Below are 17,014 nucleotides of genomic sequence, written 5' to 3'. Positions count from 1 at the left end.
CTTTCTCTACCAATAGTGGTGTCTCACAGGTTCTGTTCTTTCACCTAAAGTAAAGCCTCGATTAATTGGACTTCAATATATCAAAATTCACTTTTTTTCTGACTCTGAGATGCTTTGGTCACCAGAAATACTGTATGAAAAAATTCCACGTTTTAAGAAATGGGGAATATTAATAAAAAAATTCTATGAAAAGAACCAAACTTACGGAATACTGGACAGTGGTCTAATGAGATTTGCTATTGGCCTACTGAGAACTAAGACACTAGAGTATGTAAGTGGGCTGGGGCTGGTTCGGTGTTGTGTATTCGTCAGGTTTATTTATTTATTGATTCAGTATTATATTCTCATATGATTGGCCTCTTATGGTTTATGGTTCATCATGATTATGATAACAACTTCAGTAACAGAGATCAATACAATACTGTATGTAATTTGTAATATGACTTGAAAAATAAAAGGATAAGCTGTATCAAAAGGTTATTTACTCAAGATGCATTCATGTGAGAGCTTTCAGTAGACCAGCTTACATACAACAGAGGTCATTATAGCACACTGTATAGTATTTGATATGAAGATACCTTCTTAACAACATGATTTACTATCTTTGAGTGTTATATGATGACTCAATTTGGCTACTTGTACACTTAGACAAATGATTAATGAATAAACCAGGGTACATGCAGATACATAATACTGTACACTACAAGAGTATTTGGTAAGTAGTGATAATACATGACTGTACTGTACTAATTTACTGAGTTTTGAACAAACGTTGTGGTAAGTCAATCAGCTGTTTGACCTTTATAAACAAATGACTCATAGTGTTCAGTGTGGGATTCTTTTTTCAGGAAAGCTGATTCTTTCAGGATAGTATTTTATCAACCTGGCAACAAATGGTGAAATTGCTTTAAGAAGTGTTAAAGGAATCTTTGGGGGAGGGAGTACCCACCTTCCCCTCTGCCAGCTGCTCCCAGATAAACATTCGTCTTCCACATACAATATACTCCTACACTTATTGCTCTTAATTTTATCTTTATAGTACTGTACAGTATACAGTGGGGTATGCTATAACGAACGGATCCTACTACGAATATTCCTATAACGAACGGTTTTACCTATAAAATTGAGAATGCTATAACGAACGAAACTCCTACAACGAACATAATTTAATTTTTTTTTTTTTCTAATTTATTGTTTTATTATTACAAATATTAATGATATTCTTTATTTCAGGGGTTTAGATGCATATTTATGCACTTTTTTACAATTTTTACAATTTTATATTATATTTTTCAGTGTTAAGTGGTTGTATTTGGGGGCCTGGAACGGATTAATCCTATAACAAACGAATGCTATAACGAACAAGGTTCTAGAACCAATTAGATTCGTTGTAGCATACCCCACTGTACAGCTTTCTCTTCATTCAAAAGATAAATTCTGTGATTACTTACATATATAACACTTTACAGTGATCCCTCGGTTAACGAGATTTCGGTTAACGAGTTACCTTCCATGAGATTCTTAACTTCGGTTAATGAGCAATCCCTCGATTAACGAGTTTTTTACGAGCCGACCTCAACATGTTTTCGCTTGCATTTGGTGGTCCACCAGCTGTAGTATTTGTCCGCCAATACAGCAATCGGTTTTAGGGCTTAAATTCCTTAGTATTTTAGTAAATATTAAGAAGTTTACACTATTTAATAATTTTAAAAGTTTAATATTAATTTTTTAGTCATTTTAACAATTATTGAACATAATTGAAGGTAAAGAAACTAGTTTCATGCGCGCCATCCAGCCAGGCAATACACCAAACAGGCGCCAGTCTCTCTGTCTTTTCAGTGGGGGTAACATCTTGCTTGAGACTCTTTTCAACTAAATGCTTTTTTCTGTGTTTCCAAGCAAATTATTGGTCATTTTGAAATTTCTTTTACATATTGACAATATATAATGCAGTGCAGTGTTGATTTAATGCAAATAATCTTGAATTACACCAAGAAAACTAAAATTTTATGGGTGAATTGGCACCATGGGGTGACTTCTCTTCCACCCCAATGCCTTCTCTTCTCCCTTCTCCTCCACCCCCATTCTAATTCCCATCATCATCATCATCATCATCCAGGAGCCTTCTACATACACACCACAAAGTAAGTGTACTTTTGTTGAATTTAGGCAATTTTCGGTGAGTTGGAACCAATTACCCAAAAACCCATTGAAACAATGGTTTCGGTTAACGAGTTTTTCGGTTAACGAGCAACCTGCTGGAACGGATTGTGCTTGTTAACCGAGGGACCACTGTACAGTAAATAACAATCATCTCAGTGACAACCAGACTTGCATGTCTGATTTTCAACCCACAAAGTTGTTTCATAATTTTTTTTATTGTTGACATAATATTCTTTTAATAACTTTGTTAAGCACTTAAAAACCTTAGTTGTTGAAGTGCAGTAATAACATGACAATTGATTTTCTTTAAACAGTTTAGATAAGCAGTGTTATCTCTCCCACCCTCCTCCCCCTATATTCGCCTTTCCTCTGGCTGGGGTCTGCCCCAATTAGTCCGATTTATCGAGGTTCTACTATACAGTACTCTCTTCCTTCTTTTTATCAATGATTTACTTTGTACTCTCATCTCTTCTTCACATTTTTCTCTTCCCCATAATTCTTAAACTAGGTATGTTTCTAGAGCTGATATCATTTTATCTATCAATGCGGATCTGTTCAGCATCTCCAAATCGGGAGGGTAAAACTTGGTTAAATTCAATAGTATTAAAATACTGTATAGTCATTTCTGCTACAACGCGTGTTTTGTCAACACGAATTGGTTGTCACGCGATTGATGAATAGGGGAACACTGCTTGTAAAACGTGAACCTTTTCATACGAATGTTGACAATAACACGATTCCATCCTCAATGTTTTTATTCCATCCTCCACGTTTTAAGCGTGGCGCGGGGTTATGCAATGTTTACAGTTCGTGTTCGACATCACATGTTCAATTGATTCGTGTCTTTTGTTTATGAAGTGTTTTTTGAGAGATACTTTGTAAATTTCGTTTTTTTTTTTTTTTTTTTGCAAATTTAGCTGTTACCCATAAATACTGTATGAAAAGAATAAGTAAAAAGAATGTTTCGCAGTGAAGACTAATAACGGTTTACACCAGCACTCTCTGTTTACATCACGTGATCATTTGAATCACGCGGTTTCTGTCGATTGCTCTGTGAAGTGTTACAAGAGATTTCCGGGTAACGAGATGACTCTCAAAGATGAAAACTCTCATCCCCGGAATTTTCTGGGTAACGGAAAAATGTTCTCGGAAGTTCCAGAAATTGCCCATTACATCATCTCGAACTCGGAAAATATCCCTCATTCCTGGAATTTTCCGGGAAACAGAAAAATGTCCTCAGAATTTCCAGAAAATACACCTGATCTTCATCTCTCGAACCTGGAAAAACTACCCCATACCCGGAATTTTCCAGGTATCGGAAAAATTTTTCATAAATTTCCAGAAAATGTGCCCCTCGGAAAAATTTTTCCAGAGCCAGAATTTTCTGGAAAATTCCGGCTTTGGGAACGATTTTCCGAGAAAATTAAAATTTTGACCATTTGAGAGTTCTGGGTTTGAGGGATTCCGGCAAAGGGAGATATTACTGTATGTGTAATACCATACAGTAACTGGAGCATGATTACAAAATAAAGAAATATTAGATTAACAGATCAAGGAGAGGAATGTGACAAGTTGTGGTTTTGGAAATTTAGTGAAAAACTGATATTGAAGTAAGTGAATAGGAATGTACGTTTATGTCGATAGAAATTAGCGAATACAGTAATTTATTGTTAATGTTGGTCTGGGGCAACAAAAACTAATACCCTGTAATGCCAAAATGTTTCATTTTGAAGGATTAATTTTCACAGAGTTTTTATCTGTACAGCTGAACACATGGAGTGGAAGTATCGAGATAGGTGTGACGGTATGCAACCCAGACGTGATCGACATTCCAATTACAGCTACAGATTTACGCGGCGGAACATGGGTAAGTATCTTCATTGCATTAATAATAATGTACTGAATTATGTAAATACACCATAAAGATGTAAGTTTTTATTAATAATGTTATTGCCTGTTAAATATACAGTACTATATTACTGTACTACAGGTAACAATATTCTATGCTAAATGTTTTATTGCCATCATGTACAGTGTCTTATGAATTGAGCTCCCTCACTATTGCAACCATTTATATTAAGAAATGGAGATTAAAGGTGACATTAGAGGCAATTATAGCAATGAAAAGGGGTGGAATAATTATCAGAAGAGATTACAGCCACTAAAGTCTCCTAGGGTCTCCTACCAGCAGGTTCGTGAATCCACTACACAAAGTTGAGCTTGGTTACAAAATGGAATTTTAAGAATCCTTTATTTTTAGACATGTTGGGCACCGTGGCATTATGGGTGATAATGTGGAGATACTGGTGATGACTGTTACAATCATGGGGGCACTAATGAATCTAAATGATGACAAAGTCACAGTTGTAACATATAAAATTGGTACTCATAGTCAGTAGTAGTACATTACTGGTAGTTTTCATTTTTATTTTTATAATTTTTGCTTATGCACTTTCCTATAATCTCCACTCGTAGGGTTGCTGGCGTGAGTAAGGCGCATGGAATGGACAGAATACCCCCTCGTGTTCTGAGGGAGTGTGCTGAAATTCTGGCCCATGTGCTTGCACGCCTCTTTTGCCTTTGCCTGAAAACCCAAACTTTTCCTTCTTCTTGGAAGCATGCCTTGGTTCAGCCCATCCCAAAGAAGGGTGACCATTCTAATCCCTCTAACTGTCGCCCCATTGTCCTAACTTTATTCCTCTCTAAGATTTTCGAAACTATCTTAAACTCTTATTTTCTCCGTCACCTTGAGCGCTATTCTCTTTTGTCGGATCACCAGTATGGCTTTCACCAGGCAAAATCTATTGGTGATCTGCTCTCCTACTGCACCCATCTTTGGTCATCCTCTCTTAGGGATTATGGGGAAACTTTTGTGGTGGCCCTCAACATCTCCAAAGCATTTGACAGGGTATGGCACAAGTCTTTGCTTTCTAATCTTCCCTCCTATGGTTTCTCTCCCCCACTTTGTTCTTTAATTTCTTGCTTCCTTGAGAACCGATCTATGGCAGTTGTTGTCGAGGGATTGATCTCTCTCTCTTTTTCTACCAATCGTGATGTCCCACAGGGTTCTGTTCTTTCATCGACTCTCTCTCCTCTTTTTATCAATGATTTACTTCACACTGCGACTAATTCTACCCATTCTTTCGCTGATTTTACTCTTCATTCTTCTTCACATTTTTCTCTTCCCACTAATTCTCAAACTAGATCTGTTTTTAGATCTGATATTACCTCTATCAATAATGTTCTGTGCAGCATCTCCGAATGGGGAGGTAGAAACTTGATTCAATCCAATAGTAATAAAACACAGTACAGGTTGGCAATCCCTTATCCGAAATCCTTGGGACCAGATGCATTTCGGTTTTTGGAATTTTTCGGATTTCAGTATGGTTGGTTAGTTTTTTTTTTTTTTTTTTTTTTTTTTTTTTATATAAACGGTTCAGCCCACCCAGGCACAGGTCATGTTTCTCACTTTTGATCTTTTTTTCATTCTTGTATTTCTTTATTATTATTATTATTATTTCATTATTACAGTATTATTATTATTATTATTATTATTGTTGTTATCATTCTTATTTTATTTTTGTGTATTTTTTATTAAAAATTTTATTTACTATGAATAATTATTATTATTACTGTACAGTGACCCCTCGTTTAACGATCGCCTCGGTTAACGAAATTTCGGTTAACGAACTGCCTTCCATAAGGATCTTCAATTCGGTTAACGAACAAAAATTCAGTTAACGAATTTCTTACGAACCGACCTCAACATGTTTTCGCTTGCACTGACCGGGCAACCAGCTTTAGTATCAGTCCGCCAATACATTAATCGGTTCTAGGGCTTAAATTCCTTACTATTTTAGTAAATATCAAGAAGTTTATACTATTCAATAATTTTAAAAGTTTAATATTCAATTTTTTAGTCATTTTAACAATTATTGAACATAATTGAAGGTAAAGTGACTAGTTTAATGCACGGCATCCAGCCTCTTAACACAGCAAACAGGAGTTAGTCTCTCTCTGTTTTCACTGGAGGTAACATCTTGCTTGAGACTCTCTTCAACTAAATGCTTTTTTCTGTGTTTCCAAGCAAATTATTGGTCATTTTGAAATATATTTTACATACAGTATTGACAATATATAATGCAGTGCAGTGTTGATTTAAAGAAAATAATCTTGCAATACACCAAGAGAACTAAAATTTTATGGGTGAAATGGTGCCATGGGGTGACTTCTCTTCCACCCCAATGCCTTCTCTTCTTCCTTCTCCTCCACCCCCATTCTAATTCCCATCATCATCATCATCCAGGAGCCTTCTACATACACACCTCAAAGTAAGTGAACTTTTCTACCATTTTTGTTGAATTTAGGAAATTTTCGGTGAGCTGGAACCAATTACCCAAAAACCCATTGAAACAATGGTTTCGGTTAACTAATTTTTCGGTTAATGAACAACCTGCTGGAACGGATTGTGTTCGTTAACCGAGGGACCACTGTAATAATAATAATAATAATAATAATTCATAGGTCTAGGTCGTGTTTCTCACTTTTGATCTTTTTTCATTCTTGTATTTCTTTATTATAATTATTATTACTGTATTTTATTATTACAGTATTATTTTTATTATTATTATTATCATTCTTATTTTATTTTTGTGTATTTTTTATTACAAATTTTATTTACTATGAATAGTTATTATTATTACTGTATAATCATTATTATTATAATTATTATTACTATTACATTTTCACCCCCCAGGCCCCGATGTGGGTCAGTGACCTGTGCCTGGGTGGGCTAATATATAAAAAAAAAAAATGCACAAAAAAACTTTAGGTTTTCAGAGCTTTTCGGTTTTTGGAATTTCGGATAAAGGGTTTTCAACCTGTATATACCAATTACACTTTCTAAATTAGATTATCTCCCACCAATCACATTTCAGGATGCAGTCATTTTGCCCAATTCTAAAATAGATATGCTAGGCCTCACCATTTCCTCTTAATATGTCATGGAAGCCACAGATCCACAACATTACTAAAGCTGCCTCCTGAAAGCTGGGAATACTGTACAGATGCCATAGCTACTTCTCCTGAGCAGTTGCTTTAAGTTTATAAGTGATTCATTCGTCCTAACTTGGAGTACTGCTCTCATATCTGGGGTAGTTCTTCTTCTGTCCATCTGTTAGATAGGGTGGAATCAAAGTTGATAACCTCTCTCCCCTTTCTCTTCGCCGCAATGTTGCTTCACTCTCTCTCTCTTTTACAGGTACTTTAACGGGTAATGTTCGGTGGATTTGGCATCCTATGTACCTCCGGCAAGGCCGTGGGTTCGTAACACTTGTCTTGCCTGTGGTGCCCATCGTTTCTTTGTGGATGTCGGTCACACTAGAATAACCCATTATAGTACATCCTTTTTTCCTCACACAGCCAAACTGTGGAATGCTCTGCCTTCTGTGTTTCCATACTGATACAATCTGTCTCACTTCAAAAAGCTGGTTTTCAGGCATCTTCGTGGTGTAGATTAATATAATTTTTTTTTCTTTTTCTCTTCTATTTTAAATTTCTTTTTACAGTGGTCCCTCAGTTAACGAGCGCCTCGGTTAACGAGAATTCGGTTAACGAGTTACCTTCCATAAGATTCTTAACTTCGGTTAACGAGCAATCCCTCGATTAACGAGTTTCTTACGAGCCGACCTCAACATGTTTTTGCTTGCATTTGGCGGTCCACCAGCTGTAGTATTAGTCTGCCAATACAGTAATCGGTTCTAAGGCTTATTATATTCCTTACCATTTTAGTAAATATCAAGAAGTTTATACTATTCAATAATTTTAAAAGTTTAATATTAAATTTTTTAGTCATTTTAACAATTATTGAACATAATTGAAGGTAAAGAAACTAGTTTCTGGCACCCCATCCAGCCTGGCAACACACGGAACAGGCGTTAGTCTCTCTCTCTTTTCAGTGGAGGTAACATCTTGCTTGAGACTCTCTTCAACTAAATGCTTTTTTTCTGTGTTTCCAAGCAAATTATTGGTCATTTTGAAATTTATTTTACATATTGGCAATATTTAATGCGGTGCAGTGTTGATTTAAAGAAAATAATCTTGAATTACACAAAAAGAACTCAAATTTTATGGGTGAAATGGCGCCATGGGGTGACTTCTCTTCCACCCCAATGCCTTCTCTTCTCCCTTCTCCTCCACCCCCATTCTAATTCCCATCATCATCCAGGAGCCTTCTACATACACACTTCAAAGTAAGTGTAATTTTCTACCCTTTTTGTTGAATTTAGGCAATTTTCGGTGAGCTGGAACCAATTACCCAAAAACCCATTGAAACAATGGTTTCGGTTAACGAGCAACCTTCTCGAACGGATTGTGCTCGTTAACCGAGGGACCACTGCACTCTTTATTCCCCCCCCCCCTCCCCCAGACCTGTGCGTGGGTGGGCTATTCCTGTAAAAAAAATGTATAAATAATAATAATAATAATAATAATAATAATAATCTAATCGGCTTATTTGCCATTTGGGCTTTCTATCCAATGTTAGTACAGGAAGAAACCTGGGACCCCTGGTAATCTGTGATATTCAGTAGGATCACAATGGATAACACCCTTCTCACGTGTGTCGGGCCAAGGCTCGAACCCTTGACATATTGGTGAGAGTTACAGTAACACCTCGATAAATTGGACTTGAATATATCAAAATTCTCTTTTTTGGACTCTTGAGATGCTCTGGTCACCAGAAATGCAAAAAAAAAAAAATAATCCGAAACGGGGAAGATTAATAAAAAATCATATGAAAAGAACACTTACTGAATACTGGACAGTGGTCTAATCAGATTTGCTATTGGCCTACTGAGGACTAAGACACTAGAGTATGTAAGTGGGCTGGGGCTGGTTCGGTGTTGTGTATTCGTCAGGTTTATTTATTTATTGATTCAGTATTATATTCTCATATGATTGGCCTCTTATGGTTTATGGTTCATCATGATTATGATAACAACTTCAGTAACAGAGAAAAATACAATACTGTATGTAATTTGTAATATGACTTGAAAAATAAAAGGATAACCTGTATCAAAAGGTTATTTACTCAAGATGCATTCATGTGAGAGCTTTCAGTAGACCAGCTTACAACAGAGGTCATTATAGCACACTGTATAGTATTTGATATGAAGATACCTTCTTAAAAAATTTATTTACTACAGTACATTTGAGTGTTTTTTTTTTTTATATTGGAATTAGCCCACCCGGGCACAGGTCAAACGACCCACAGAGCCTGGGGGGCGAAAAAAAAAGAACGGAAAGAAATTGTAAATATAGAAAAAAAAAGGTTATACTGTATTAATCTACACCACGAAGATGCCGGAAAACCAACTTCTTAAAGTGAGACAGATTGTAAGAGCATGGAAACACAGAAGAAGGCAGAGCATTCCACAGTTTGGCTGTGTGAGGAAAGAAGGAGGTACTATAACGGGTTATTCTCGTGTGACCGACACCCATAGAGAAACGGTGGTCACCGCGGGCAAGACGTGTGTTACGAACCCACGGCCTTGCCGGTGGTACACAGGATGCCAAATCCACCGAACATTGCCCGTTAAAGTACCTGTAAAAGAGAGAGAGTGAAGCAACATTGCGGTGAAGAGAAATGGAAGAGAGATTGTCGACTAAAGGAGGAGGGTTAATATGACGAATTGCCTTTGATTCCACCCTATCTAATAATTGGACAGAAGAAGAGCCACCCCAGATATGAGAGCAGTACTCCAAGTTAGGACGAATGAATCCCTTATATACTTGGAGCAACTGCTCAGGAGTGAAGTAGCTGCGGCATCTGTACAGCATTCCCAACTTTCAGGAGGCAGTTTTAGTAATACTAAGGATGTGTGATTTCCAGGACATATTGGAGGAAATGGTGAGGCCTAACATATTTATTTCAGAATTTGGGAGGATGATAGCATCCTGAAATGTAATATGTGGGAGATCGTCTAATTTACAAAGTGTAACTGGTAAATATTGAGTTTTATTACTATTGAACTTAACCAAGTTTGTACCTCCCCATTCATAGATGCTGCACAGATCCGCGTTGATAGAAGTAATGATAATAGTTCTAGAAACAGATCCAGTTTGAGAGTCAGGAAGAAGGGGAAAATGTGAAGAAGAGTGAAGCGTAGAATCATCAGCGTAAGAATGGATGGAATTAGTTGTAGTGTGAAGCAAATCATTGATAAAAAGAAGGAAGAGAGTTGCTGAAAGAACAGAACCCTGTGGGACGTCACTACTGGTAGAGAAAGAGCGAGAAATCGATCCCTCGACAACAACTGCCATGGATCGGATCTCAAGGATGCTAGAGATGAGAAAACAAAGTGGGGGAGAGAAACCAAAAGAGGGAAATTTAGATAGCAAAGACTTGTGCCATACCCTGTCAAATGCTTTGGAGATGTCGAGGGCCACCACAAAAGTTTCCCCATAATCCCTAAGAGAGGATGACCAAAGATGGGTGCAATAGGAGAGCAGATCACCAGTAGATCTCGCCTGGCGAAAGCCATACTGGTGATCCGACAAAAGAGAAAGGCGTTCAAGGTGACAGAGAAAATGGGAGTTCAAGATAGTTTCGAAAATCTTAGAGAGGGATGAAGTTAGGGCAATGGGGCGATAGTTAAGAGGGATTAGAATGGTCACCCTTCTTCAGGTTGGGCTAAACCAAGGCATGCTTCCAAGCAGAAGGAAAAGTTTAGGTTTTGAGGCATAGGCAAAAGAGGCGAGCAAGCACAGGGGCCAGGGCTTTAGCACACTCCCTCAGAACAAGAGGGGGTATTCCGTCCGGTCCATGCGCCTTACTCACATCCAACCTGGATAACACACCGGCAACCCTGCGAGTGGAGATTATAGGAAAGTGCATAGGTTCAGTAGGAGGTGCAGGGGTAGGGGGGATAGAGTGGGAATCGTCTAAGATGGAATGAGAGGAGAGTAAGGTGCCAAAGAGGTTGGCTTTGTCGGGGGGTGAGTTGGCTATAGAGTTATTGGGATGGAAGAGGGGAGGAAAAGGTGTGCAGATGTTTTTAGTTAAGGACCAGAAGGATATACTAGAGTAAGAATTAGTCAGGACAGCGGTCTTTCTTTTAATAAAATTCCGCTTGGCCCTACGAAGAATAGCCTTACAGATTCCTAGAACTAATGAAAGAGGTGTGGGTAATAGGAGAAGGAGATAGTTTCATAGCTCGATATGCCCTCTTTCTCACCCTGCAAGCAAGAGTGCTTGAGCGATCAAACCATGATTGTAATGTGAAAGTTTTGGTAGAAGATGGGATAAATGCACTCATACCGCCCTGTATAACCCGAGCAATGCTGTCAGCACATTCCGAGGCATCCCGAGTGGAAAAGCAACATTCATCCCAAGGAAAGTCGGTGAAGAATTCTCGCAAGGATTGCCAGCTTGCCCTCCGATAGTGCCATAGTTGACGTTTAGAGGGGGGTGGGGGAGGTGGTCGTGCCCAGTTTAATTTAATAGAAATAAGGTTGTGATCAGAAGACCCTAAGGGGGTAAAAATTGAGTATGAATAGTGTGAGGGGTTAGAGGTAAAACAAAGATCAAGAATGTTAGCAAGTTGATCGTGTCGATCAGGAACGCGTGTAGGGTGTTTGATTATTTGTTCCAAATCATTAAGTAAGGAAAAAGAGAGTACCTCAGCTCCACCTGGGTCATCCTTTGCAGAGCCAAGCCACTCTCTGTGATGTACCATTTATTAAATGGTGATAAACACACTGCAATAGTATAATATTAAGTGATGATAAATACAAGACTGTATTAATTTACTAAGTGTTGAAGACAGACATTGTGGTAAGCCAATCAGCTGCTTGCTCTTTGTAAACAAATGACTCGGTTCAGTGTGGGATGCTTTTTTTCAGTAAAGCTGATTACTTTAGGATAATATTTCATCAACCTGGCACCAAATGATCATAAATTATATGAGGATTTTGGTGAAATTGCCTAAAGAAGTATAAACAGAATCTTGTTGGAGGGAGTACCCACCCATGTTACCCCCCCCCCCCCGCCAGCTGCTCCCAGATAAACATTCGTCTTCCACATACATTATACCCCCTACACTTATTTGTTCTTCTTTTTGTCTTTATAGTACTGTACAGTATACAGCTTTCTCTTTATTCATAAGACAAATTCTGTGGTTGCTTACATATAACACTTTATAGTAAATAAACAATCATCTCAGTGACAACAGTTGTTGATAACCAGACTTATATGTCTGATTTTCAACCCAGAGAGTGGTTTCATATTTTTTTTATTATTGATGCAATGTTCTGTAAATAACCTAGTTATACACTTAAAGGCCTTAGTTGTTGAAGTGCAGTAATAACATAACATAACATCAACTAATTTTCTTTAAGCATTTCAGATAAGCAGTGTTATCTCCCAACCCCCTCATATATTTGCATATTTCGGCCTTGACCTTTGCCCCAGGCTAGGGTGCCGCTGGCTGTATCTCCAATTTGGGATAAATCGAGAAATATCAACTTTTCCCAAAATAATTTTTAACCTTTTTAAATGATAAAACAATAAAAAATGCAGTAAGAAAAACTATATATTGACCCTCTAGAAACTTCCCTGTGGCAGCAGTGGCGAGGGAGATAAGGGGACAGTGTTGTTTTGATGGCTAACGCTCGTGGTCACTACGCACTTAGCGGCCATTTTCTGCTTGCCTTTGTGTCCGGGATGGCCAGTAATACATATATTTACTGATCGTAATACTTACCGTACTTGCTATAAATAATTCATTTAGAATATTTTATTTGCATTATTTTTCATGAAAAGCGCTCGGCAACACACACGCAGTCGGTCGCCAGGCTGTCTGGCTGTCTTTATGTTTGGTAGAGCAAGTACTGCATGAAATAATAATTCCACAAATACGGTGGTCCCCTCGATTAACAAGCACAATTGGTTCCACAGAGTCAGTCGTTAACTGAATATATTATTTCAATGGGATATTGGGTAATTGGTTTTAACTCATAGAAAAAGTACATACAAAGTGCTGTATACCAGTACAGTAATAGAATTAACAAAACATTAAATATAAACTAAATACAGTACTGTACTGTACAGTATAATGTACAATAATAAATAAAAAACAAGAGAATACTGTATTTGAACTTACTTTGAGGTGTGTATGTCATATTACTGGCAGCTTTGTTTATATGGCAAACAGTTGATTGTAGAGGCAGTCGATGATGACATGCCGTATTCTTTACAGAGTGCATTGGTTCTTCGTATTTTTTATTGATTTCTGCACTGTATATTATCAATATGTTAACAATTTCAGAATGACTAATAATTTTAATTTAAAAATACAAAAAATATTCAAGAGACCAACAAACTCGATGTTCACTCCACTGTAAACAAAGTTAAACTGAGAAGCGTTGGTGGGAGATTCGATCAGCTGAAGGGCACACAAAAACTGTTCCCTGTACTGTATATATTATCAATATGTTAACTAAATTTCAGAATGACAAATAATTATAATATAAAAAAATGCAAAAATATTCAAGAACACAACTTTCTTGATATTTACCGCACTGGAAACGAATGTAAACATAGAACCAATTACTGTATTGGCAGACTAACCGATCAGCTGATGTACACAACAAAGCGTGTTTCTCGTAAGGCTGTCGTTAATAGAACTGAAAATCCTTATAGGGTGTAATTCGTTAACTGAAATTTCGTAAATTGAACCGCTCGTTAATGGAGGGTCCACTGTAAATACATTTATAACATAATCATACCATTATTTTCCAGTAATACTACAATACAACTACACTACTTTTAGCAATATTACTTTGATAAAACATTATAAAATGGACAAACAATGAAAATGAAACAAACAAAAGTTGGTAATTATGTTCAGGAAGCTTCCCTGTGGCCGAGATGTGGTGTGAGAGGCAAATAGTCACACTGGAACCTGATAAACTGTGCTGGGCATTTAAACAGTGGCGGGAAAAGGCGTGAGTTTTGGAACGTCATCCGGGGCGCGCCTGTCGGGCGTTCTGGTTCTGGAACGTCACCCGGAGTGTAAGGGTTAAGCATTTTTCGGACTTAGGTCTGCCCCAATTAGTCCATTTTATCGAGGTTCTACTGTACGTGCATTACCGCTGTACAAATCAATACAGGCAGTCCCTGAGTTATGAATGTGTAGGGGTATCGAGATATTAATGTTGTCTAGCACTCAGGATGGAAGGAAACTCTAATGTGGTTTTCTTGTATAATATAAGTTATGATAGACAGTCTGGTGCTGGAGGTGCCGTGTGGTGAGGGGCTGCTCAGAGAAGGACAGCTGGTGGATCGCCATGCTCGCTGGCGGGAGCGAGGATCGCCAGGCAGGCGAGGAGAAGCGAAGGCAGCCAGGCAGCGGTGGAGGAGGAAGTGTTGCTTGTTCAAGAAGAATGGTCAGAATGAATCTCAATGGAGAGACAGAGCTTATATACCCAGCAGCAGCCGCTATGAGTCATGTTGGGAAAACCCGAGAAGTCGCCGGTTCCTAGTTTCGTTGCTAGGATACGGCGGCGCATCTGGTGGGTTGCTAGGGAAGGCGGTAGCAGGTGGTGGCTGTGGCTACGCAGTTGTAGGCAGTTGTAGGGGAGACGTCCACTACAAATGCCTGACTTATGAACATCCATAGTTACGAATGGGATCCCAATATATATTCTTCACAAAAATCTGTAAATAAGATCTCATTTTTTACACTACTTTCATTATTCTATATTGTTTAACATGACAGCACTGTACTGTATTTATAGTACAGGGGGCCCCCCCAAATTCGCAGGTGGTTAGGTTCTCAAAATGGCCGCTAATCACCAAATCCACAAATAACATTTGCTGAACCGGGGGGGGAGGGGTTTACATTTTTACTTGTGAACAAACAAATGTATTTTTTTACTTGTGTACAAAGAAATGTATTTTCCTTTTATGTGCTTGCCTTTAGAACAATTATTTATTTTACCTGTACAGTATATATATATATATATATATACAGTCATGCGCCGGTTATGTGATGATCGGACAACATAAACTTTTTATTTATACTTACGTGTATGTGGAATACTATGTACGTACATATACACTTTTACTCTTAAATCACTACTGTAATGTGATACAGGTGATTAATTTGTATCTCTTGTGCAAAATACATGACGTTTATATTAAAATTATTCACTGTTTTACAAGGATTCCAGCAACGCCAAGCAGATGGGGGAGAGAGAGGGTGAGAGCGAGCGAGGGGGCGTGGGGGGAGGGGAGGTAGTACGTTTGACAGTTGGCCCAGGTCTAACGCTTGTATATTTATCTGTTCTTAGGTGACTAAGCTTCTCTCTCTTATAAAAAGCCAGTGAAATGACCTGGGTGATTATAATTTACATAGCTGGGTTTCTTGTAACATACACTGATTAATTTGAATATAAACATGCTATAATTTGCACTAGACAAAACAATTTTAGTACCGTAATCAAATTAGTACATGTGCACTCCAGCTTTGCACTAACGTCATTTATTTCTATTACGTTTCTTTTAGTATGGTGTGTGCATGTAAATGGATGAAAATAAATGAAGAAATCTATGTAAATCTACCCAAAAATACAGTTGAAAAACTTTTTTATAAAATGTACTACAGTACTGTACACAAATGTACAACACTTTTTATCTCTTGAGCAAAATATATGACGTTTGTATTCAAATTATTGGCTGTCTTGCAAGGATTCCAGCAATGCAAATTATAATCTCCTAACTTTAATCTGAGATATTATATAAGATAAAAACTGTAAGCCTAAAAGCCTGGCTGGGGGGGGGGACTGCCGGAGCCGACTACGCCACCCAGCGAGGGGTTGGGGGGGGCGTTGAGGTGATAAGTTTGAGCTGAAAGTCTCTGTGTGTTTATATAACAGTCCTACTAAGCTTCTCTCATTTTAAAATGCCAGTGATATGAACTAGGAGAATATAATTAACATGGCTGGGATTCTTGTAAGATACTGATTTATTTGAATATAAACATGTTGTAATTCGCACTAGACATAACAATTTTAGTACTGTAATCAAATTAGTACATGTGCACTCCAACTTTGCACTAAGGTCATTTATTCATTTTACATTTCTTTTAGTATGGTGTGTGCATGTATATGGATGAAAATACAGTTATACCCCACTTAACGCGGTCAATTGAACCCAGAGGGTCCCGCGTTAAGTGAAATCCGCGTTAAGTGAACAACAGAACATATGGGATTAATTCCAATAGAAACCGGCCCGACCCCCAAACTCCACTTTTTGAAGGCACATACCTATGTTGTAGTAAAAATAACATCTTAATTTTATGATGGTACATGCACACAATTAATACTTAAGAGAAATAGAGAAATACAGTCGCCAAGTTAATGTCCATTCAAATAATGGACTCAACTCCCTCCCCCTCTCACACTACACAGCCGGCTAACAGATGGTCGGTCGGTCCCTCCCTCCCCCCCCCACCCCCCACCAACCGTCCCAAGGAGATGTGTGGGATAACCTCAAACTAAAGTTAGGAAAATATAATTGACATTGCTGGATTCCTTGTAAGACCAGGAATATTTTGAATATAAATGTCATATATTTTGCACAAAAGATAACATAGTTACCTAGAGAAAAATTTTTATCTAAAAATTGTAAGTTTAAAGCAAAATATATGATGTTTATATTCAAAATGATCACCAAATTATAAGAATTCCAGCAATGTAAATTATATTCTGACCGGGTAATTTGTATGAATTTTATGAGCTAAAACAAATATCTTCAGTTAATAAAAAAAAAATAATCTTCACGACACTA

At 37.7% G+C, this 17,014-nt stretch overlaps 1 protein-coding gene across 1 annotated transcript in view; it reads left to right on the top strand.

The window, feature by feature from the left end:
• Window positions 1-17,014, top strand: part of LOC121855917 (neuralized-like protein 4) — an 84,219-nt gene that overhangs the window by 7,993 nt on the left and 59,212 nt on the right. Inside the window, exon 2 of the mRNA XM_042351111.1 lies at window positions 3,929-4,030. Coding sequence (XP_042207045.1) covers window positions 3,929-4,030 — 102 coding nt within the window. The remainder of the gene's footprint in view (window positions 1-3,928; window positions 4,031-17,014) is intronic.

Source organism: Homarus americanus, unplaced genomic scaffold (genome assembly GCF_018991925.1).
Source record: "Homarus americanus isolate GMGI-L3 unplaced genomic scaffold, GMGI_Hamer_2.0 scaffold19117, whole genome shotgun sequence".
NCBI classification, from domain to species: Eukaryota; Metazoa; Arthropoda; class Malacostraca; order Decapoda; family Nephropidae; genus Homarus; species Homarus americanus.
The sequence above is the reverse complement of the archived record's forward strand: the minus strand, read 5'-3'. Positions and strand labels throughout refer to the sequence as shown.